Source organism: Typopeltis vanoorti, chromosome 12 (genome assembly GCF_054136105.1).
Source record: "Typopeltis vanoorti isolate ZY-2024b chromosome 12, IOZ_Tvanoo_1.0, whole genome shotgun sequence".
In the NCBI taxonomy this organism is placed as follows: Eukaryota; Metazoa; Arthropoda; class Arachnida; order Uropygi; family Thelyphonidae; genus Typopeltis; species Typopeltis vanoorti.
In genome coordinates this window covers 90,172,695-90,196,883 of record NC_143560.1, presented here as the reverse complement: position 1 = coordinate 90,196,883, position 24,189 = coordinate 90,172,695, and the positions used below count along the sequence as shown (strand labels likewise).

General features: G+C 37.0%; 1 protein-coding gene across 2 annotated transcripts in view; it reads right to left on the bottom strand.

Moving 5' to 3' along the window:
• LOC150100994 (uncharacterized) overlaps positions 1–24,189 on the bottom strand; it is an 80,541-nt gene that overhangs the window by 9,570 nt on the left and 46,782 nt on the right. For both annotated transcript variants that reach the window (XM_090401573.1, XM_090401574.1), the window contains exons 32-41: positions 23,033–23,164; positions 22,844–22,940; positions 17,655–17,806; positions 13,667–13,759; positions 13,134–13,211; positions 12,437–12,560; positions 9,541–9,650; positions 4,329–4,395; positions 2,568–2,674; positions 2,197–2,245 (exon numbers count right to left, since the gene is read on the bottom strand). In XM_090401573.1, coding sequence (XP_090257699.1) covers positions 2,197–2,245; positions 2,568–2,674; positions 4,329–4,395; positions 9,541–9,650; positions 12,437–12,560; positions 13,134–13,211; positions 13,667–13,759; positions 17,655–17,806; positions 22,844–22,940; positions 23,033–23,164 — 1,009 coding nt within the window. The remainder of the gene's footprint in view (positions 1–2,196; positions 2,246–2,567; positions 2,675–4,328; positions 4,396–9,540; positions 9,651–12,436; positions 12,561–13,133; positions 13,212–13,666; positions 13,760–17,654; positions 17,807–22,843; positions 22,941–23,032; positions 23,165–24,189) is intronic.

The window sequence follows — 24,189 nt, the reverse complement described above, 5'->3', positions numbered from 1 at the left end:
GAGTTGTGAATTGAGTGGTGGAAACAGAGAGTTGTAGAGTAGGTGCCCTCCCTCGATGAGTCATTGCACTCCCTGGACGTGTCACGTAATAATAATAATTTCGCATGAGCATAAGTGTGTGTGTGTGTGTGTGTGTGTAGTGCGGCATGAATTGGAAATTTATTCCATTTGATTATAAAATGCAAATTAAGAATTGATATCCCAGACTAAAAGGTAACATGTCTCTATGGTTAGGAACCAAAAAGGTACCATAAGCGTTTGCTCTGCGAAGTTATATATGCGGAGGTTTTAGGAGAAATTAAAGGGCCAAAAATTCGAAAATCACGTCACAAATAAGTGTTGTTCAAATGCTGCTCTAAATAATAATAATAATAAATTTATTTTCATTGCTGTCTTTATGTTCGCATCTCATTGCAAGATCGAAAAAAAAAAAAAACTGATCGAAGGCTATGGCCGACGAAGGAGGGGAGAGAAGCGGTGCAGAAGGGAGGGTTGAGACCGATTGTGCACCATATGTTTTCACCATATGTTTTATATATATATATATATATATATATATATATATATATATATATATATATATATATATATATATATATATATATATTGGCATTATTAGCCTGTTTGCCTTTGTTGGGAGGACGAAAATAATTTTTCTCTCTTGGCCCCGATCCCCTATTTTCAGCCCTTCTAAGGCAGATTACCTTTCTGAGCAAGTTAAGAGTATTTAAAAGCCGACAAACCGATTTTGAAATTGGCTCACGGGAAATACACTTTTATGGTATACTTAAGTAACCGAATGACTACAACGAATATTATTGGTACGTAACGTAGAAAGATGTTTATAAGAATATTACGTATTGATGACTTCCAAATGTCAATAAAGAACATTATAGTTAAAAAGTATTAAATATAAAGAAATAAATCTTCTAACACCTTTTATTTTCCAAAGGGAGAGTAACCAGAGCACTTTTAGCCAGGGGTGTAGTCCTAAAAGAAATAGTGCCAGGGCTCTACCCTGGAAACAAAAATCCAGAGCACGAAGTGGGGCATTATTATTATTATTATTATTATTATTATTATTATTGCGACGGCCATATGGCAGAGAGATTGCCTTGTTTTCTGAAACGAAAATGACAAGAGTGGCAAGCTGCTATTTTTTGACGGAAAGCCGGAAATGCATTATAAGTCTCATTATTATAATTCTTATAATTTATTATAATGAATTTAAAAATTTTGATAGTTTTAAAAAAGTACCAGGGCGTCGCCCTGGCCCGACTACACCCCTGCTTTTAGCTATAAGTAACCTTATTAAAAGAAAAAAAAAAGGTACGCAGCCAGGCTTCAGCCTTCACTGAGTTCAAGCTGTTAATGAACCAAGGATTACGAGAGAGAGAGAGAGAAAGAGCGAGCACAGCAGGCAAACTGTCGCCATTTCGTAGTCCTAAATCTAACACTTGTATTATTGTCTGTATTATTGCGAGTTCTATGGTCGATTTTTAAATATAAATTATATAACATAAAATATGTTATCCTAAGCCATGTGTTGTCTGCAGGATATCGTAACCTACTGCTTGCGAGGTGGCCCCCGAGTTTTTTTCCCCTGCTACGCTAGTGTTTAGAATCGAGACCACAATCTATCCGAAATGCATTTACAAGTCAGTAGAAAGAGAGAACTTACGATAGTAAATCTACTTGTGGACATTTGTTACTTTTTTTATGGTAAAGAATCCAATGGCGCTGTCAAGAACAAATGCGACATCACGTGATCTGGTACGAGCTTAGCTAGTGAATGAGTCGTAATGAGTGTTACAAACATTGCTAATTAACGCTACAGAACGGTCGACTGTACTATTCCCACAACACTTTGAACTAAATGCATAAGGCAGAATGCTATATTTGTACTCTAAGGATAACTAACTCCCTTCCTTTACAAGAAGAGTTAATGAATTGGGTAGAGATTACTAAGAAAAAGAAAAAAAAAAGGAAATCGATTTTATTCCTTTTCCCCTCTCAGAGTTTTAATTACTTTAACCAAGTGAGTATAATATCCTGTGCTATTTTTTTTGCATCCCTGATGCGCAGTATGTGAAAAATAATGTCAATGCAAATATATTTCTACGCTTATAAAAGATAAACTTTTATTATTATTTTAAAGTTAACTTTCAACAAATGCTTACATGGTAATAACCTTACCTGGTAAAATGTGCTGAATACTCACAGCCAAATACTCCTTTGACTGCATCTGTATGAAGAAAAATTACTTCGTGTTACTGTTCCTATTAATATCATATTAATCATAAAGCACATACTCTTATTAATCATGTGTGGGTAAGGTTGTATAAATACTCGTAAACACAAAGACCTTGTGGTTATATCTCATTCTTTCCCTGTTATGCATTTCTGTTATGAGCATGAAGTAAAATATCAATCAAGGATGTTATAACTTTCAACTACAGTGATATTGTAGCCTTATGAAGCAATCAAACAATATTACAACAACCAATCAGCATTCTTGTTATAATAAATCGATACAAACGCCATTTGTTTGACTTTAGTCCACTTACCTCGGCTTCACCAGTAATAGTAAATTTTAATTCTCCGCTTGAAACGATTCTTTTCAGATTTTCGTAAGCCAAAGCTATCGTTGGTTCTTCGGATATTTCTCCATATCCTTGAGTAGGGGAAAAAAAAAGAAGACAATATAATCGATTCTTTAGAAACTCGTACAAATATACGTACATCTTTATGTTTTCTATTGTGCGCAAGCGCTATTATTCGCTTTATTCGTTCCTCCACCTGTAAACAATAGAATTTCTTCCGACTCGACAGATTTTGATGAAATACTACGCAATCCGTTATAATCGATCATGCGCACATTAGAAACAATATTAATTTTAATAAACTAATTAAAAGGTACTTCCCTCAGACCAAATTTCGTTCCAGACGACAAGCATCTCGCAATTCTGTTGTGTGAGATTCTTCTCATCCCACCTCTCTGTCTCTCTCTCTCTCCACCTTATTTTCACTTAGAATTATACTTGAATATTCTTTGTTGTCACGTTTGTAGTGACTACATATTAATTTTTAGGAGCCACGAATAATAAATGTGCTATGGATAATAATACACGTGGATTAATTTGACTCGGATTCCTAAAATGTTTCAGTGACGTGCTTATTTCTTGTTAATTAATTTGAAAATAGGCTACGTAGTTTTAAATATTCGTTGTAGCCGGAAATTAAATTACTTGACAAGATGGATTAATCGTCGATTGGAAGTATTTTTAAATTGTGACGGTTATTGAGGTACTGCGAGTTTTGAAGATTCACAAAGTTCAGTGCCTTAGTCGTCTCTCTGGGTTTTCCAGTCCTAGGGGTAGAGTCGAGTATCCCCTAAAGAGTACGGTACACAGTGAACTCAAACACAAAGTGGAGCAGATGAAGTGCGTGAGAAGCTTAAGTTTGCGCATGTGGGAAGGCCACTTCATGTTTGTCATTTGGGGCTGAAGATTTATTAAGGTTGTCTGTCGAATCTTGCTTACGATAAGACCATCTGCTTTTCTGAAAGTAATTCCAAGCTATCTAAAATAACAATAAAACAATATGAAATGCTAATATCAAGAAATTATTTTGACAAAATCTGTTACGTTCTCTCTCTCTCTGCGTGATGTTTTCTGGATGCTATACTGCATGGTCGAATCTTTCCAATTAGTCACTTTCTTTCTCGTGATTTTCTCCTCATCCTTATGACTTTTCTCATAGCTGTTTAACGAACGCTAGTTATTCTAACACATTCATCTATTATTATCCATTTCAGACCATCCCCAATTGATGCAATAATCTATAATGCTCTATTGTGTTAAAGTCACGATGTCACCACCTTGTAGGACTCAGTTGTCACATTACCAGTATAAATCTCCTTCAACAAAACCGTGCATCCCGTATAAAGTTTCGTGTCGTCTAACCACTGCGAAATTCATCCTATTTTGACCATTAAATCAGTTAATCAGGGCAGGTAACCGTGGTTTGTTTTACAGAATTAATCCCGGTTTATGAGAGGAAAACCCTCCTATTTACGTATAAGGCTAGCTAACTTATCCTCATATATAAAGTTACAAATTTTCAGTTTTCTTCGTAAACTGGATTCCAACCCAGGTCTTCCCAATCAAACGCAGTATCGTTACAGTGCTATGGAGGAGGTTCGCTTAGTTTTACATTTAGTCAAATAAAAAAAATAAAAATAAAAATAACTTTTTCAAAAAAATGCATTTCATAATGTTGTACCGTAATAGGACGCTGTAAGGTTACGTCTTTTTAATTACGCTTACCCAGAACTGTAGGATGCTCCAGTAACACCATGGACACTACAAGCTCTTCGGAGGATGCTTGAAACACCTTCAAAGTTAAAAGAAGCTTATTCAGTGATGGATAATTAGATAATATTAAAAATACTTTTCAAAAAAAGACAACACTTGAATCTGCGAAAAACACACGTAAATTATATCAATCTTCGTTTTTTTTGGCACGAATTGTTCGAGTGCTTATATTATTATGCTTAAACTTTAACCAGCATCTCTTTTTATTTAATTTTTATTTTTTTGAAGAAAACCTGTTGTCTTTTTAAATTCTGATATTAATCTACCATCATGTTGACATCTGTGTCCTTCACGTTTATATTATTTGTGAAAATTTTCACTATTTCTTCGTTCACAGTACCAACATTATCAGAGAAATACTGCGAACGAGAGTGCACGAAATTGCACTTTTAATATCCCATTCCGAATCGGACTTCGTACAAAAGTACAGACTATTTAATATACGAGGGGCTGTACAAAACTACTTCCTTCTATTTTTTTTTCTCAGAAAATGGAATTTATTTAATACTAACTTTCACATGTGTAGTCACAGATGACGGAATTATCCACGTTTCGCGAGCAACGTCATTTTTCAACCAAGTCTCGTCATTCAGTGAACACTTTTGACATTGCTGACGGACATTGTATGCCGACCTCATAGAAGTTTTTCCTGACGTTGAAGAAGCTTTTCTCGAGCAGCTTGGATCAGTTCCTTCCTGTCATCTACGAAATTCTGTCCTCGGAATGCACCCTTCAGAGGGCAAATCGGGTAGTAGTCAGATGCCGGATCCTGGCCATGGGCGAGATGGAGATCATTCCAGCCAAATATTGCATCCGTTGTACTTAAACTGGTGTGAGGCCGCAGTCATGAAGAAGGACGGCGTCGTTCATGTAATTTTAATGCCATTTCATCGACTGTCACTTCATTTTCAGAATTGTAATGCTGAATTGAATCCATATTTAATCGACCTGTGATTATGCGTCTCAGGAGCCTTTCTCCATTCTTGTAGTGCTAGAGAAGTTCCGTGCAGATGACCTATGACTGTCCTAGCTTCTTTGTTCTCATTGGCTGATCCTTTTTGATCAGCGCATCAATGCGACCCTTGTCCTTTGTCTTTGCTCACCAGCTTCTTGTCTCTGCAATCAGTTTCACCGCTCTTAAAGTAGTTGATCCGGAGGCTAACTGTCCTTCCGTCCACAGAATCGCCTGCATACACATTTTTCGGACGGTATGAATTTTCATGGGACTTGCATCTTCCATAGCAACGAATTGAATCACCACTCTCAGCTTGATACGTGAATCTATAACAGCCGCCATTTTGAATTACTTAGGTGTTGCGTTCATGTGAAAGATCGCAGCACCACTCGTCCTGGTGGAAGCAGATACTGTTTCTGTCCCCTCTTTGACGTGTAAATCTTACTGTCGCTCTCCAAGAACAACAAAAAACAGGAGGCATGACTTTCGTACCGCCGTCGTATTCTACCGTATTTAATTCTCGTTTAGTTTCGAATGCCCAATTTTTAGCATGTTAGATACTTTCACAATAAAATCAAAATATTTTACCGATCTTTATTCGAATTTATAAAAGAGCATAATCTTCTTCTTATTGTGCTATCTTCTATCGAAGGTCAGCGACCATCTTGGCGAACAAACTGCGCTCTTGTGCTAATCTGAGCAGTTGTGCACTGCTCTTTCCTGGCCACGTCTTGATGTTGTCAAACCATGATATTCTTTTTCTTCCTCTAGTTCCTTTGCCATCAATTCTTCCTACCAAAATATTTTTTAGAAGTTGGTATTTGCTATTTCTCATGATGTGTCCAAGATATGATGTTTTTCGTTTCTTGATTATTTGTACAAGATGTTTAGCTTTGCCAATGGATTTTAAGACATCTTCATTGGTAATTTTTTCTGTCCATGATATCTTTAGCATTCTTCTGTATATCCACATCTCAAAGGCTTCGATTTTCTTGATGGTTGTCGCCTTCAATGTCCATGTTTCAACTCCATAGAGCAGAATAGACCACACGTAGCATTTCAGCATTCGGCATCTGACTTCCATGTTTAGGTCTTTATTGCAGAATAGTGTTCTCATTTTCATGAAGGACTGCCGTGAAACTTCAATCCTTGTCTTTATATCTATTTCTGGATCCCACCGTTCATTAAGCCAGCAACCAAGATATTTATATCTTGACACTTGATCAATATTTTTCCCATTGAGTGTCAGTTTCATTGATGAGGCTGGATGTTTGCTGATGATCATGTATTTTGTCTTGTTGATGTTTATATTTATTCCCATTCTTTGGCTTTCTATGTATACTCTGTCAACGAGTTTTTGGAGATCCATAATGTTATCTGCAATTAGCACGGTGTCATCTGCATATCGTAGGTTGTTAACAATCTTTCCATTTATTGTGATTCCCTCTGGACATTCTTCCAATGCTTTTGTAAAGATTACCTCTGCATATATGTTGAACAGGAGTGGTGAGAGCACACATCCTTGTCTCACTCCTCTTTCGATGTTAATATCACTGGTGGTAATGTCTAATTGAACGGTAGCTGACTGATTCCAATACAGATTTGTTATTAGTCTTATGTTTTGTTCATCTAGCCTTATTTGTTGAAGGATTTCTATTAAGTTGGTGTGTCTGACTTTGTCGAATGCTTTTTCAAAATCTATGAAACACATAAAGACAGATTTCTGTTTTTCTATGCATTTTTGTATCAATATTTGGGTACAGAAAAGGGCCTCTCTAGTACCAAAACCATTCCGAAAGCCGAATTGTGTTTCACTTAGAGTTTCTTCACTTTTTCTATAAATGCGATTCTGAATTACTTTCAAAAATATTTTTAATGTTTGGCTCATTAGACTAATAAGTCTGAAGTCACCACAGGAATTCTCTTTGGGTTTCTTTGGGACAGTGATAAATGTAGATTTGAGCCAATCTGATGGAAATTCATCACTTTCATATATTTTATTAAATAGTTTTTCAAGAAGTTTGATGTTATCTGGTTCGATTAATTTTAAAAATTCTGTTTGCACACCATCTGGTCCACTGGCTTTTCCTGTTTTACTTGTTTGTATAGCATTCTCTATTTCGCATTTCATGATTGCTGGTCCTTGAATGTTATCTTTTATATTTATAGGCTTCTGTCTAGTAACATTGAAAAGTTCTGTTACATATTTTATCCAAATCTGTGCTTTATTTTCTTCTTCTAGAACTATTTTTCCATTTTCGTCTCTTAGAGACACTATTTGCTTTTTCCTCAGTTTTCCGGAAATTTCGTTGATTTTCTTATACAGATTGAAATTATCATGTTGTTTCTGAAGCAGTTCAATTTCAGTACATAAATTTTTCATCCAATTTTCCTTGGCTTTTATTTTTTTCTTGATGATGTTATGTGTTTCTGTATACCTGGCTAGGTCTTTTCTTTTATACATTCTTCTTGTATCAATAAGAGAAAGAATCTCATCTGTCATCCATTCCTGTTGTTTTATATTATTCACATAACCTACTTCTTCAATACTTGTTGTTACGATGGCATTCTTTAAGCTATTCCAAAGAGATTCCACACTTTTATTTTCTTCTATGTTAATCTGTTGTAATCGCAGGTTAAGCTGTGTCTTGGCACTTTTATTTATGTTCGGGTCTTTCAGTTTTTCTACATCAATTTTCTTTTTCTTCTTTTGTGATTTTTTAGCTGATTTTAATCTAAGACGTACTTCTGCAACTATGGGATTGAGGTCTGATGAGATATCTGCTCCAGGATAAGTCTTTGCACTCTTTATACTACTGTGGATGGAATCTTTTATTTATCAGTATATAATCAATTTGATTTCTGACAATATTATGTTGGTTATCTTGAGGCGATTTCCAAGTGTACAGTCTTCTGGGTGGAAGTTTAAACCAGGTATTTGCTATTGTTAGATCATCTTCCTGACAGAATTGGACTAGGCGATCTCCTCTGTCGTTTCTGGTGCCTAAGCCATGTTCGCCAACAATTTCTCCATCACCCCCTCTTCCCACTTTTGCATTGAAGTCACCCATCACTATGTTTATATCATGTTTCTTTGTTAGGCTTTTAATCTCTTTTAGGTGTTCATAAAACTCTTCAACATCTTCTTCACTTTTGTCAGCTGTGGGTGCATAAGCTTGGATGATATTTATGTTAACGGGGTTTCCCTTAAGTTGTAACAGCATTATCCTTTCAGAAAATGGAATCCAATTTATTACTGATTTATTGATTTCTTCATCTACTATTACAGCTACACCATGTCGATGTTTGTTCTCATCATTCCCAGAGTAATACATTGTCATATTATCTTGTTGACACTTTCCAGATCCTGGCCATCTTGTCTCGCAAATTCCCAAAATCCGGATGCCCAGCCTCATCATTTCTCTTGTGGCATTTCTTAATTTGCCAGCTTCATACAGAGTTCTGACATTCCAAGTTGCAATTTTAAAAGTGGACACCATTTTGAGCCCGGAGATTCTTCGCACCCCTGTCCCATTTAAGGGATTCCGGGAACTTGGGGCCAATTGTAAGGGTTTGCTCACCATGGTGGTTGTTCTGGAGATAAGGTAGAGCAGTAGTTTCTCCGTTTGCTTTCTGCTCTGCAGTATTACAGACGTACACAATATAATCATATTGCCATCTGCAAATCTCTGATCACAAGCTTTTCCGTCATCATTTGGCTTCAACCTTGTGTCAGTACTGACAATGCTGCTTCCCAATGTCAGGGGCGGTGACCCCAGTAGGTACTTATTTAATGGCGGCATTACTCGCCATGTCACCGAGTTGTCATTGGGCTTTGTGAGGTTTTAAGTGAAACAGAGTTGCCACTTCTGCTCCCCCACGCCCTGATAGCTCAGTCGCTGTTGGTCCACGGCTGCTTATTCGCCAGATTGCTCTGCTTATATCGCAGCTAACCTCCATATCTGAAGGCTGTTCCCCGATCCGCCACCTGGGGACGCACCCGGTAGTAGTCAGCTCTGCCCCAGGAAAATAGCATAATAGCCTCTGAAAAATTTGCACGTAAAAAATCGTGTTCACATTTTCTTTCCTGCAAATAGTTAAACGAAGAATGCGATCTGGTTTCGTCAGACACATTGGCGAAGCTCTTTCTTTCTCTCTCTCTCTCTCTCTTAGGCAATCACGCATGCACACTCTAACGGATCTCCTTACCTTCATTTCTCTAAACCGAATAGCTGACAATTTCAGTTTTTCTACGAGCTCCACTTGTAGCTGCTCCACAAAATGTGCAGCAGTTCTCGTTTCTTCCATTAATTGGGGACCTGAAATAATCGAGAAATAATATTACCGTAAAGGTAATCAAGAAAACAAATTAGGTCGTACATTAATTAGAGTTAATGCAGGCAGTAACAGCCTACAATTAACAGTTAGAGTAACTTTATATCAACCGTAATTTCGGAAGAAAGTATTCATCTGTTTTATTGATTATAAGAAAGGCTTTGATTGCGTGGATCACAACAGATTGTGGATTGTAATGAGATCAATGGGAATACCAGAGTGACTAATTTTCTTAAGAGACCTGTACGACAACCAAGACGCTTCAGTATAAACTTGAAGTTACACTTGCTGAAAGAAAGTAAGAGGCCGAGTTGGGATGGAGAGCTTTTGGAAAAACAGACAGTGTTCGAGTGGAAAAGGGGATGCGTAGGATTGTGTACTGTTGCCCTATCTTTTAATATTATATTTATAATGAAAGTATTATGAAAATGATTAACTTAGACACATTGATCCAGCTGGAATTAAGATTGGGGACAGAAAAATAATTTAAGATATTCAGATGATTCACTCTTCAATGAATAAACTGAGAAAAATCTGGAGAGATTGATTCTATTGGTTAAGAGGAATAGTAAGAGGCTAATTTTATGTAAACATCATCAAAACAGAAGTGATGGCCTCTGGCAATTTAGATGAGGTTTATAATAAAGGGAGATAAAATAGAGTTCGATGGTAGTTGTGATTTACTGGGATCCAGAATCTAAAATGATGGTAAATTTGAAGATGAAATTTAAAGAGGGATAGTCACGGGGAAAAAAGGCGATGTTAAACCTGGCAAAAACTATGAGAGATGGATGTGTGAGTAAAGCCACGAAAGTTAGAATTGTGAAAGCAAGCGTATTTCCATTAGTGATGTAGGAATGTGTAAACTGGATTATTAAGAAGAAAGAAAGAAAGCGAATTGAATAATTTGAAATATGGGTGTAGAGGAGACTAGTAAGGATCCCACTGCAAAATGACTACTAGGAAGGTTTGACAGAAGGTCATTAAACAGAAATTGATGCACTTTCGACATATGCGAGAAGATGATTCATTGGAAAAGACAGTTATGTTGTTGAAGACTCAGGGAATGAGAAGAAGAGGAAGACCATAAAAGAGTTGGATGGACAACATGAAAGAACTTGAACTTACAATTAATAAAAGAAAGGACAAGAGGCCTAGTGCGATGGAGAGATTTTGTTCACAGGATCATGAACAGTCGAAAACAACTGGATGGCACATTACAACCACAAGAATACTCTGTTTAAATGTGTTACGTACAAGACGTGATTCCAAGATGGTGGTGGTGAAACTTTCTGTACTGATTATTCTTTCTTTTTATGTCATAACATCGCGAATATAAAACCGTACTTCCATAACGCCCTTTTCTTCTGTGCCTGGGACAAATCCCCTCCCCATGAGGACACGCCCTCTCCTTTGCATGGCTCTGACAGACATTAATTCAGGCTGCAGACAGCAGACTGAATGTGTAATTTCAGACTGCTGTTTGCATTTGTTCCACAGCGCATTTCAGTCTGGTAGTTGTAATGTGCCATCTGCCCAAATGTGGAATTAGGTCATATGAGGGAATGAATGGGATAAAGTAGCTCCACATACAAATAAGAGATTCTCAAATTTCTATTAAAACTGGTCTTTAATCTACTTGTTGCGGGTGACCATATCAAGTGGATGGCATTTTACTTTTGTACATCAATTCAAATGTTAATCCAATTCATCTAATCCTAAATTATTGGCACTCGGCGAGTCTCTTTTCTATTATTTCCCTCCTACATGCACAACAAGGAGCGTTTCGAAAGTAATGTCTCTGTTGTGAGAGCTCAGCTCCTTACCTAAAAGAGCTGCGCCGGTGAAACAAAAATCAAAAGATAGTTTGAAATGTCTACTTTATTTTCGTAAACTATTTCTCCTCTTCAGTCACCTTTTGTTTTGAAAGCGTCATAGTAATCAAAAATTCTCCAGTTGTTTTCGGAACATTTTCCCACCTCTACTTTGACCTGTTCGTCATTTTCAAAATAAATACCGTTCAGATGTGTCGTCAATTTAGGAAATAACTAGAAATCTGATTAGCCAAAGCGGGCGGTAAGGAGGATGTTCCACAACTTCAAATTCCCATCTCTCTGCTACCCTTCAAATCAATTCAATCCTGTATGGCCACGTTTTGTCACTTTGCAAAATCAATCTGTCTCACAACAAAATCACGATCCCTTCGTTTGTTACACCTTTCTCAAGGCCTTCACATAATTCTGTGAATTTCTTGTCGTCCGTTTCGCCATTCAGTACTGGAATGCGACTGTCTTTTAGGACAGTCAGGATGCACTTTCCGAAGGAAGGTTGAATTTTTAACATTTCGCAATCGATAAGGTAACGTGGCGATATTCCGTAGATTGAGATTTCATTTTTCGATCATAACGAAGGAGCTAATTTACGTCCCCAGATACTCATTGCCTTCCATTTGGACTTTGAAGCAATCAGTGTAGTTCTTTTTTATTTCGCCAGCTAACTGACGCGATACCAAAACATGCTCACACTCCATCGAAACAAAATTCTGTTACGATTCGATTAAATCGTTAATCTAGTGTTTAGTTTCAATGCAGTAGCACACGAAAAGATTTGGATCATGCACCACAGTATACTGACCCGAAGCGAAGGATAGAAACAACAAAACAAGATGACACTGTCGAGGCCACTCACACCCCATGCACTACATGCATTGGCATTACTTTCGGAACACCCCTCGCAAGTGTGCAAAATGGAACACAATAAAAAGCTGTACCTTTGAAAATAATTTCAATTCTGAGTTTATTTGATTCTTTAAAGCATTTGGACACGTCGAAAGCCGACCAATCACGAGGAGAAGACCTGAAGTTATTAATTTCTTGACGCTTCGTAACGACAACCTGAAATAATAAAAAAAAAATATACTTTCTTTCATTAACGACTCTCAAAAAATGCCAGTAACTTATTTCTGTTTGTTTCTTTATTTAGATTGAAATGACAATATAGAAAATATCTTCAATGTTCGGCATAGTGACACAAAATAAACATAACAAACAGAAGATATTTAAGAAACAAGCAACTGTTAGGACACTTATACTGATGTCCGAAACCTAAGGACGAACACTATTTATGAAGATTACAACTGACGAATTTACTCTACTCCACCACACACACATACCTAACTCACATAACAGAGGATTAGTACCAACACACACACACACACACACACACACACACACACACACACACACACACACACACACACACACACACACACACACACACACACACACACACACAGTCTCATCTCTCTCCTCATACACCTAACTCGCATAACACTTCCCTGTAGTTAACAGTGGACTAGTAATTAGATCATCTCTTTATGAGAATGAACGGCATATGAACATAGAAATTGGCATTATTAGCTCGCATTTAATTGATATCACAAACATTCACTCAGCGCTTTAACTTACCTTTGGGTCACCTGCAGTACTGTAGTCATAGAAAAACAAATTGATCACTGCAAGGCGCATCTCGGTATTAGGCATATCCTGCAACAGCACATAAAATGAAGTTACATTTGGCATAATTTGAATTCAAATAACATTTATTGATGAAAACTAAATGAGTTCAACTCAGCAGGGACTCATTCATGCTAGGTGTTTAGCATCCATCTGTTACTCCTCAGTATACGTTCCATTCCACTTCTCGAGGGCCGTATCTTTTAAATTGTACGATACTAAAGTATTATGGTATGTTGGAGATCTTAAACATTTTGGTGACCGAAAGGGCAAGGAATTACATATTTATTTATGTATTTTTTTGTTTTGCTTTCAGAGTAATCTGGAGACATTCATACAACCGATACTATTGCGCCAGTTCCATGACCAACATAAAGCTAATTGTATTTGACAATGTTACCATCGAACTAGTCATTTAGACATTGTATTTTAATGTTCTTATTTCTGGAATGGCATGAGAAGAACTGGAAAGAATCCAGGCTTACCTGGACGAAGTGAATATCTTGTACTGTTACTTCTCCATCTTCATGGTTTTCTTTGATAGTCCACACGTCATACTTAGCGGAGCTGATTTGTCTCTGAAAAAAGAAATGTGTACGTTATAACTTAGTTAGCTCTCTCTCTCTCTCTCTCTCTCTCTCTCACACACACACACACACACACACACACACACACACACACACACACACACACACACACACACACACACACACACACACACACACACACACACACACACACACACAAATTTTAGACCTCGTTCAAGACTCTAAATGTTGAAATTTGATTTTCTTCTAACATGGATTCCAACAACATAATACTTCAAAGATATTTCTGAATCTTCCTATAAATCCACTCACAAACATCACATTAAGTCACAAATCTCTACATAAAACTTACCGCATCGATAAAATGCCTTGCTTGTAATGGCTTAGCTGGATGCATATAATTTTCCCACCTGTATGGTTGTTCCCGAACACGTGATAGAATTAGCTTAGCTAAGGATGAGTTCAAGTTGGTGTATCGATCAATCGACAAAAATCCTCTTCCTTGGATGTTATGGATGAATCGATCCTCACAAAATGTAAACTTGAAATACACAAATACCACTGAGTTGTTCGTGATTGAACTGGATTGTGAAAATATTTTGAAACGTCCATTTTAGTTTTCTTTTTTTCTTCTTCTTGTAGATATCATTAAGTTCATTAGTTATATGCAGTCTTTTCTGTTAGAGATCCCCCCCCCCTCTTATATTCGCTTTGAAATGGTAGTCTTAGATATCAGGTTAAAAATTCTCATTACAATATTTATTTATTTATGTATTATTATTTTTATTTGAATTGTCCATTTATAATTTCATTATAGCTTAAACTTTAATAAAATTAGAAATGGGCTGTGTCATCTTACGTATGTGGAATAGCTAAAATTATTTGGGTTGTTTTAGAATTAACATGAAAGTATTAAAAGTTGATTAACTGCTTGTGTTCATCGGTTGAATTGCCTATTTTGTAAGAAGAAAAACTTGGCATTTCCCTGAGGAAAAACCTGTTACTCGGTCTAAAAGAAACACGCTAACCTGTGACACTTTCGTAAATTGGCCTATAAACATTCTTTCTTATTTTTGTTTCCATTTTGGGAACGAAATGGTGGTCAAAGTGACAAAGTCACTCAACCGCCAAGGTGTAATCCATTTACTAGAACATTTTCTCGTAATAGCATTTTCTGAAGATTGTGGATAAGCTTGGAGTGCTTTTAGGGCAATTTTAGTTTCTTGCAGCAGAGCAACAAACAATACGTCCAGGAGCTGAAACTAGTGTTCGTTATTGATGATCATTTCATTAGTTGAAGCTTTTTTCTTTCGTTTTCACTTCCTCCTTGATAATAGAGGATTCTGTTGAACACGCAAAAAAAAAAAAAAAGATTCTATTTTAGAGAATCTCTTAAGTTTTCTTAGTAGTAAAGGAGTCCGTACAAATTGCAGGAGTAATGAAGGAGCTCTTCAGTCATTTCTTCCTGGTAATTGTACAGCTATCCATTTTTAAAATACTCTTCTTATTTACTCTTTCTTATGTCTTATTCTTTTTCTTCTATTTTTCTCTTAAATGAGCGCAATTCAATCAGTGATAAAAAGAAATGTAGTTTGAGAAAGTACCTCAGTACCAGAATTCCCCAATTGGAATGGTCGTTTATTCGATATTTTTAATATTCGAAGCAACTTCGATCGACGTGTAATGTCGATTAACTGTGGTTATTTTTATTCTTCCTTGTTTACTTGTATTGCGGGATGAAAAACTCGATTCCATGAGGGGGGAACCCAACCATATCCGCATGGGACCTGCAAACGCACCTTCAGACGAAAAAACCCTTATCAAGATTCTTCGCGTCATAATCTTTGTAATACAGGAAAACCTCGCTGAACGCGAATTCGATATGCGCGATAATCAGTTAGCACGACTGAGTGAAATTATACCATTTCCCGCTTTAAGCGAGTGATCAATCAGTTAAGGCGATTTTTTTACGTTACGCGAAATTTTTTGTCGCCAATCTGCAGCTAGCGGAAAAGCTGGAAGTCATTAAGAGACATGAAAGTGGCGCTAGTAATACAATGATTAGGTGAGACCTGGGATACAGCGAGTCTACAGTTTGGACTATGTTAAATAAGAGCGAAGAATACAAAGAATAAGGAAAGTTGCTACTGCTTCTTTAAGCATGCAGATCACCCGAAATAGAAGCCATTTAATGATCGAGATGGAGTCTTCTATCTCTCTGTATTAAGGATTATAACCAAAAAAGAATACCTCTTAGTACAGGGAATATTCAGGGAGAAGCTCCCAATATTTTTACCTCATTGTGAGAGACCAAATTTCAAGAGGAATGTGAAAACTTTACTTCGAGCTTAGGATGGTTTGACCGTTTTAAAAATCGAGCTGCACTACATAATGTAAGAATAACTGGGGAATCTGCTTGTGCTGATAAAGATTCTCGGCCAAGTTTCCTGAAAAATTGCAAACGATAATTCAGGAGGGTGATCATGACGATCAGCAAATATTCAACGTCGACGAAATTGGTCTCTTTTGGAAGCGTATGCCAACAAAATCTTTCCTAACTAAAACTGAAGCATCTCAACCACGAAACAAAGTAACTAAAGATCGTCTCACATTAGGAGGCAACGCAGAAGGCCACTTTAAACTCAAGCCTATGTTAGTTTATCATGTGCAAAATTCAAGATCTAACATTATTGAAGAAATCAGCACAATAGGAAAAAATACTTGGATTTAATGAACTGGATAATGAAGTTGTGAGAAACTTGCTCAATTCCCATTCAGAACAGTTAAGCGAGAATGATCGACTTCAACTAGAAGAACAGCTTGCATATGAAGAAGAAGATAATAAGTGCGAACAAGAAGAGTATGTTACGATTAAGAAGATAACTGCAAAAGAACTTGAGCTAGTTTTCAATCACATTGAGCATGCTAAGGACATTTTGTTTGTCGATCCTGATATGGAACGATGCTTCGAAGTCCGCAGAAATCTTGAAAAAGCGATTGCCATCCATGACGAAGTCGAACACGATTCAAACATCTGTACTCAATTATTTTGTAAAAAAGTAGCTCAATCAAATGTTTAGACATTAAATGCAAATTTAAGCAACTGATTTTTATTAACTTTATGATTTTATCCTCTAATATAGCTTATACTGTCATTCCCCCCCCCCATTTACGCTAACTGATGGATGAATTAAAATTATTCCTTAGTTTATGGTATCCGATTAACGCGATTTCGCTTAGCATGCATTAATTGGTGGATTAATTAATCGCGTTAAGCGAGGTTTTCCTGTAAAAGTAGAGGCGCTGTTGAATTGGGAGTTCACTGATATGATTAAAACTAAGTGCAGAAACAAGGAAATACAAAAGAAATAAAGAAAGTGTCATCACAGCTGTATAAAGATAAGATATGAAGCAGATCGAACATTACATCAAGCAATACGCAGAAAAAGTAGAGAATAAGATAATGAAGATTGAAATATGAAAATACAAAGGAAAAAAAAAATCGGAATATCGAAAGAGATTTTAGTTAATAAATCTTTCAAGAAAATGATTTTAACCTTTGTAATAAAAATAGAAATTGTTGTTAGTGTGTTCCAATCTATTATATATAAAACGGAATAATTACGTTTGATGATAACAGATGGCGCAACACACATCCCGACAATTTTTATTATCTCATTAAGACATGAATTTTTCACGAAGAAAATTTTGTATAACACAGAGAAGAAGTAAGTCGAACTTAGCAAGCCTTGCCAAGATGATAGCATAGGAATACCGATGCATAAAGCCATTGAAGCGGCTTCTAAAAAAATGTAAAATGCAAAAGATCTTTTACTCATTCATCCATTTAAATGGACGTAGAATTTCAACAGACGAGAAAGAGAATTGATGAAATGTTGTAATATTTAATCGTTGAGAATGTTACCTGTCCTACATGAACTGGGCTGTCGTGATCCTGATCAGCAAACTGAGGGAAAATCACTGCTGGAAGCAAAGTCATGTTGGCCACTTGGAATTCTCCGGTGATGTTTTGGGTCGTGCAGCTGTCCAGTTCAGGAACCAGAGAGAACACCACCCCTACAATAGTAAAACAATCGTTTAGGAGCGTGTACTCTGTGAAGCAGCAGAAAATAAATAAAATTAAAGAAAATAATTCACATAATTTTTTTAGATCTTCAGCATATCTAAAAATCTATTGAATTTTTTTTTTCCCAGAAAATTCGCTTTCCGAAAAAACATGATATGCTTTCGATCGGACCTCCCCGCAGTTAAAGGACTCATCCCAAAACACACACACACACACACACGCACGCACGCACGCACGCACGCACGCACACGCACGCACGCACGCACACACGTGGAAGATGGAAGAAAATCAGTACCTTGGTGGAACGATGAAGAAAGTGTCCTAAGAACACTCAGACGACTATACCAAAGAACATACAATAACTAAAATTTAAGAGAGAACAGAAGACAGAACTACATGTGAGCCAAATACAGCTTCTTCTTCTTCTTCTTTCACTACGCGTTATTCCCGCTTCCTATGCAGGATCCGCGTGTTACTTAAATGCGACTTCTTTGTTAGTACCAATTCCCAACCGACCTCTCACCTAGTCTGCCGCTGGGAGGGGGGATATATTCTTGACTGTAGAAGCGTATGAGAGTTTATTTTTCACTTGGTTAGACTATAATAAGTTTAGTTTAATCCTTTATCTAAGTGTGAGCAAACAAAGTTTGCGCCTGAAAGTATCTTCAGGACTGAGTGGTGCAATACCAAGGCAACTCGTGGCAACGGTGGAGAAAGCTACCATCACTCGTATCTCAGTATCTCCCATAAGCAAAGCACATCTCCTTGCGGATATGTGAAATGCTATGCATTAAGACAAGGGCCACTACCCAGACCGGTTTCGACCTTTATTCAGGTCTCATCAGTGGGAGCACCACCTTAGCTCAGTCCTGAAGATACTTTCAGGCGCAAACTTTGTTTGGTCACACTTGGATAAAGGAATAAACTAAAGTTATTGTAGAAGCGTATGGTCACGGGGCTTGCGGGACGAAAAACGCCAGATAAACTGGCGGAAAAAATCCTACTGCTCGCGCCCAAGACCGCCTAACTTGGCTATACCTGATAAAAATCCTCAAGTTTCTCACGTCTTCGACGGGAATCGAACCTGGGACACTCATAAAGCCAAATACAGCTATCAGTCCAAAATCACAAATGCGAAAACAGAATCATGGAAAAAATTCTGTGCTGTTTCAACCGTATTGAATTCTTAGAATTGCATATATAAATTAGCAGTAAGTAAGAATAAGACAACACCTATATTATCAACTATCAAGAAAACAGACGGCACCTACACTAGAAACTTAGCAGAAACTCCAGCTATTATGATAAAGAAGTTTATTCACGATGACGATGAATCAACAGATGAAGAAATCCAAAAAACGTACAGACAAAGGATCAAAACAGGCATAGACACTTCTGACGATGACTTATTTGCAGCTAACGAAATCGAGTCGGTATTACGATCAATGGATCCATGAAAATCTCCTGGAGAAGACGGAAAATAACCAGCGATATACTCCTAAGAGCGTTTCTCGAATTCCCCGTATTCATATCAATTTACCACGAATGCCTAAAAAGAGGACGATTTCCTTCAATATGGAAACGCTCAAAAATTATACCCATAATCAAACCAGGAAAAGAAACATCCGACGAAATTAGTAAATACAGACCAATGAGTCTCATAAACATTGCTAGCAAGGTACTAGAAAAAATTTTAATACACCGAATACACCAGCACAGTAGACGCAATTATGGAGGTGAAAGAGTTCGCAGAAGACAGTCTACAGCAAAAAAAAAAAAAAAAACGTACTGCTGATTTCAATCAATGTTCAAGGAGCCTTCGATCCTGCATGGTAGCCAGCCATAATCAATCAATTAACAAATTTAAAATGTCCAATAAACTTACTCTACCTTACAAAAATTATTTTACAGACAGAAGAGCAACCATGACATTAAAAACCACAGCAGTAACGAAAGAAGTCAAACGAGGCTGCTCGCAAGGTTCCTGCTGTGGGCCAGGTTTCTGGAACATCCAGTACGACTCGCTATTAAGACTTTCTTTCACTACTGAAACAAAATCATTGCTTTCGCCGATGATGCGATGATAATGATTCGGGGATGCGATGGCTTACAGTTAGAAGTAACGGCCAACGAAGAACTCTTTAAAATTGCAGAGTGCGCAAGCGAGAAGAAAGTCACCTTCCATAGCACCAAGTCTAAATTGCTCCACATCTCACGCAAAAAATCAAAACAACCTGTAACAGTCTTCCTAAACATAGAAGTTCTAGAGGTCGCCAGTGAGCTAAAATACCTAGGAGTAACAATAGATGAAAAATTTACCTCCAATAAGCACATCTCATATGTTGCCGAAAAAAAGCTTACAAGTAATAAACCTCCTAGCTAAGTCGGCAAGGATTAAGTGGGGATTTGACCAACGAGCGCTGAAAACAATATATACCGGTGCTATACTACCATTAATATCTTATGCTGCACCTGCCTGGAAACATACACTAAAATCAAAGATAAACCGACAAAAACTAAACAGAGTTCAACGGTTGGTCAGTAACTTTAATAAACCATGTAGATTGTAGTGTAACTTGTTTTCTGTATATAGTGCATATGCTCCAGAAGATGACCTTGACATAAAGGTCGAAACGTCGAAAGTGGATTTTAGTTTATATTAAACTAAAGTTTTACTCAAACACGGTAGTTGTTTCCATAATTTTCCAAAATGTATTTGGATCACCGTGTAAGCTTAAAAGAAAATAGTTCAACGCCTTATAGCCATACGTATAATTAAAGGATACAGGACAATATCTTTCGAGGCAGCTTGCGTTATTGCAGCTCTAACACCGATCTGCCTGAAAATACAAGAATTATCTCTTATATATGACGTCACTTCCGGAAGATATAATGAAAGTTGCAACATCGATCCAAATTGTTACGAACGTCCGCTTCACTACAGTAAGTGACCTCACCCAGCAAAGAAAACAAATATTAAGGAGAAGGAAAGCTTTGAAAGTGACGAATTCCAAATATACACTGCCGGAAGCAAAACCGAAAGGAACGTCGGTTGTTCTTTCATTGCATACAACAGACAGTCTATTATACAAGAACGCTGCTCCAGACTGCATCCCTTCTGTTCACAACAACCAAGCAGACAACTTGCTATAGTGACTTGCATATCTCCGGGAATTAGAACTCAACACCTTTCATCAAAAGACAGCAACAATTTGCAGTGATAGTAGAAGCACTATAGACGGCATAAAAACCAGAACAACCATATAACGTTAATAGAACAACAAGGAATCTCACTCTAGATGGATGGCAAATCAAGTTCTGCTGGGTAAACGCGCGTACTGGGGTAGCAGGAAACGAGATAGGGGATCAGTTGACTAATGAAGCAGCTAAAAACGAACGGTTAGAAACAAGTTACTCGAAATCTACTATAAAAACACTTGCAGAAGAGAAAAGCCTAGACCTGTGGGAAGAAGAATGGAAGACATCAAAAAACGGATCGACAACAAAAGAATTCTTACCAAGCATCAGAAACAGACTCCGGCTGAAAAGATACGCCATTTCTCCTGGATTAACCACGCTACTAATGGGACATGGAAAACTAAGACACTACTTACGCAGATTCCATATCCTGGAATCAATATCATGTAATTGTAGTCCACATCTTCAACAGACTGTTGACCACATACTTTACGACTGTCAGCTATTGGACTCCATCCGGATACCCCCTAATACAACACGTCATTACTTCTGGAGACAAGTGGCCAGTGTCAAAACAGAGACTAATCGAAAAGTATTACTCAGAACTAATTAAATTTGCCAATAACATCAACTACCAGTCGTAAAGTAACATAAATTACTATATTGTATGAATTATATAGTGTAAATATATATATATATATATATATATAAATATAAATATAAATATGGATGTAAAGAACGAAATGTGTACATATAGATATAAAATTATAAATGTAAATATAAATATTGATACCAAAATATAAATATAAATGTTAATCAGTACTTGGAAGCTAAATGTAATATAAGCATTGCAATGGAGCATGTAGGAATAAATTACCTCCTGATAGGGTTACTATTGGGTGGACACACGCACGCACGCACGCACGCACGCACGCACACACACACACACACACACACACACACACACACACACACACACACACACACACACACACACACACACACACACACACTCACTCTCTCTCTCTCTCTCTCTCTCTCTCTCTCTCTCTCTCTCTCTCTCTCTCTCTCTCTTTCTTATGGTTTTTTATGTTTTCCTTTTCGATCTTTATTATTATTCGTATGATCTTTCTGTTTTATTTTATAAATGGAACCAAAATAACATTCTGCAAATCTCAGTAATTCTCCAAAGAATGTATTGTTAATATTCGCTTTCAGATCAATAATTTCTTTCTTCCACTAAATAGCATATCGACTGCTAAGAAGTTCTGTATTTGTCAGCTTCTTTAGCGAGTTAACAAGAAGTAAGTTTGTAAGTTTCTCCCGAGGCCATTTCACTGCAGTTAGTCCATTTGGTGTCATCAGGAATTATTGACAGTTCATTGCATTTGTTTCCGATTTACTTTCACCATTTTCCCCTTTATATCATTTCATAGCTGTCGGTAGATTTGCCTAATTTTTCTGTTACATTTTCTCTTGCAGAATTTGTCTGTTCTACAGATTGCATAATTTTCTTTCGTGGTAAAAAGGTTTTTGCTTATTTTACGTGGTAAAATATCATACTTCCAATTGAGTTTTAGGTCTCCAACAAACGCAGTGATAGCATATTTGGCAACGAAATATTTAAAGATTGATAGATCTCCAAGGATACTTGAAAATGAATAGAAAAGGATTATTTATTTTTTGAATTAAGCCACACCAGGAGCATCGAGGACTCGAAAAAGTGTATTTTTATAGCTCGCGGTGTTGTTCGGTAATTTATTTCATTGATCTGTAACAGGCCACTATAATTCTATTATAAGCTAACATCCATGCTCACAGATTCCTACCTGAGTTGAAGTCCCACACTATGGAACGCCTGAGGAAGAGATTGTCGTCATAGTAATCATCCATCTTTATCATCCTGGTGAGTGAGTCGTACCATATCTGTGCGGAAAAGAGGACATCACTTTAAACGTTTTGATGGAGTTGTCTTTTTAGCATTTAAACAAAGCAAAATAAACTTAAATCGGACTTACTTTCTTCTGCACCGAGACCGGGTCTATATCCATCTCCTTCACATAAGTCAAGTAATCGAAGCTGAAATAATGAGGAAGAGTAGGAAAACGTTTCCCTGCAAGGCGTCCTTCACAGTATGTTCCTGGAGGTGGCTGCAAGAATTGCAATTGCAACAAATGAATATTTATTTTTAACAGGAAGAGAGACAGAGAGAAAAACAATTGAAAGTTTTGTATAAACGCTTCTTGCGCAGAAAAGAAGACCGTTCGATTCTAGTCAGCTACCAGAGGAAATTTTTTTTTTTTCTTGTTTCCGCAGGTTCCCAAGTTAGTTAATTGTTGACGAAGACAAGTACGTGTTTTTTACTCCCTCATAATTGGGTTTAACCCCATAAAAACCAACATTTGACTAAAAACTCATACTATATATGAAACAATAATATAAACGTTAAGAGTTTATGACGGCAGTTGACTGCTGTACTCTCTTTCTCCCTGTTGCGTTGCCTTCAAAATCATTGATAGTCATGAACTCAACTATTGGTGACGACAAAGGGCGTACACCGGCTGCTAATCGATTTTCACAGGAGTTACAGCTATAAACATTTCTTTTACTCCTTTATTAATTTATCTAATGCACATCTTGGGATTCCCCTTTCCTATGAATACCCAGTGTATGGAATCACACAATGAGCTACTAAATAAAGCTAAATCGTAGTATAGATTTTGGACCATTTTTACGCAGAACACTTAGTTCGGTCTAAAGCTGATTGATAATGTACAAAGTATTAACGTAACTTTGAATCTCGTATAATAATAATGTTAATTTGCATACTAACAGGCTCTCCAGGACCAAGACCTATCCAGGTTAGCTTTCGTAACCATAATTTTAACCTTTGGCCTCGAGGTCAAAGGTTGAACTAAAGAATTGGTCATTGAAAACTAAAAACATGAATCAAGCATATATTTGTTCCGTTCTCATTCCAGACAGGTTATTAGGATTCATCTTAATAAACTGCGGGAAAAATGTCGTAAAGAAGTTCAAACGATTGTGAACGAATAAGAAATGAGCACATGACTTATTTCCGTAAAGATTTGAAAACTCAACGTCCTGGTTTAACGATTCTCTGCAGACATGCTTAAAATTCGATAACGTAATCAATATATGCCTTCTGGAATCG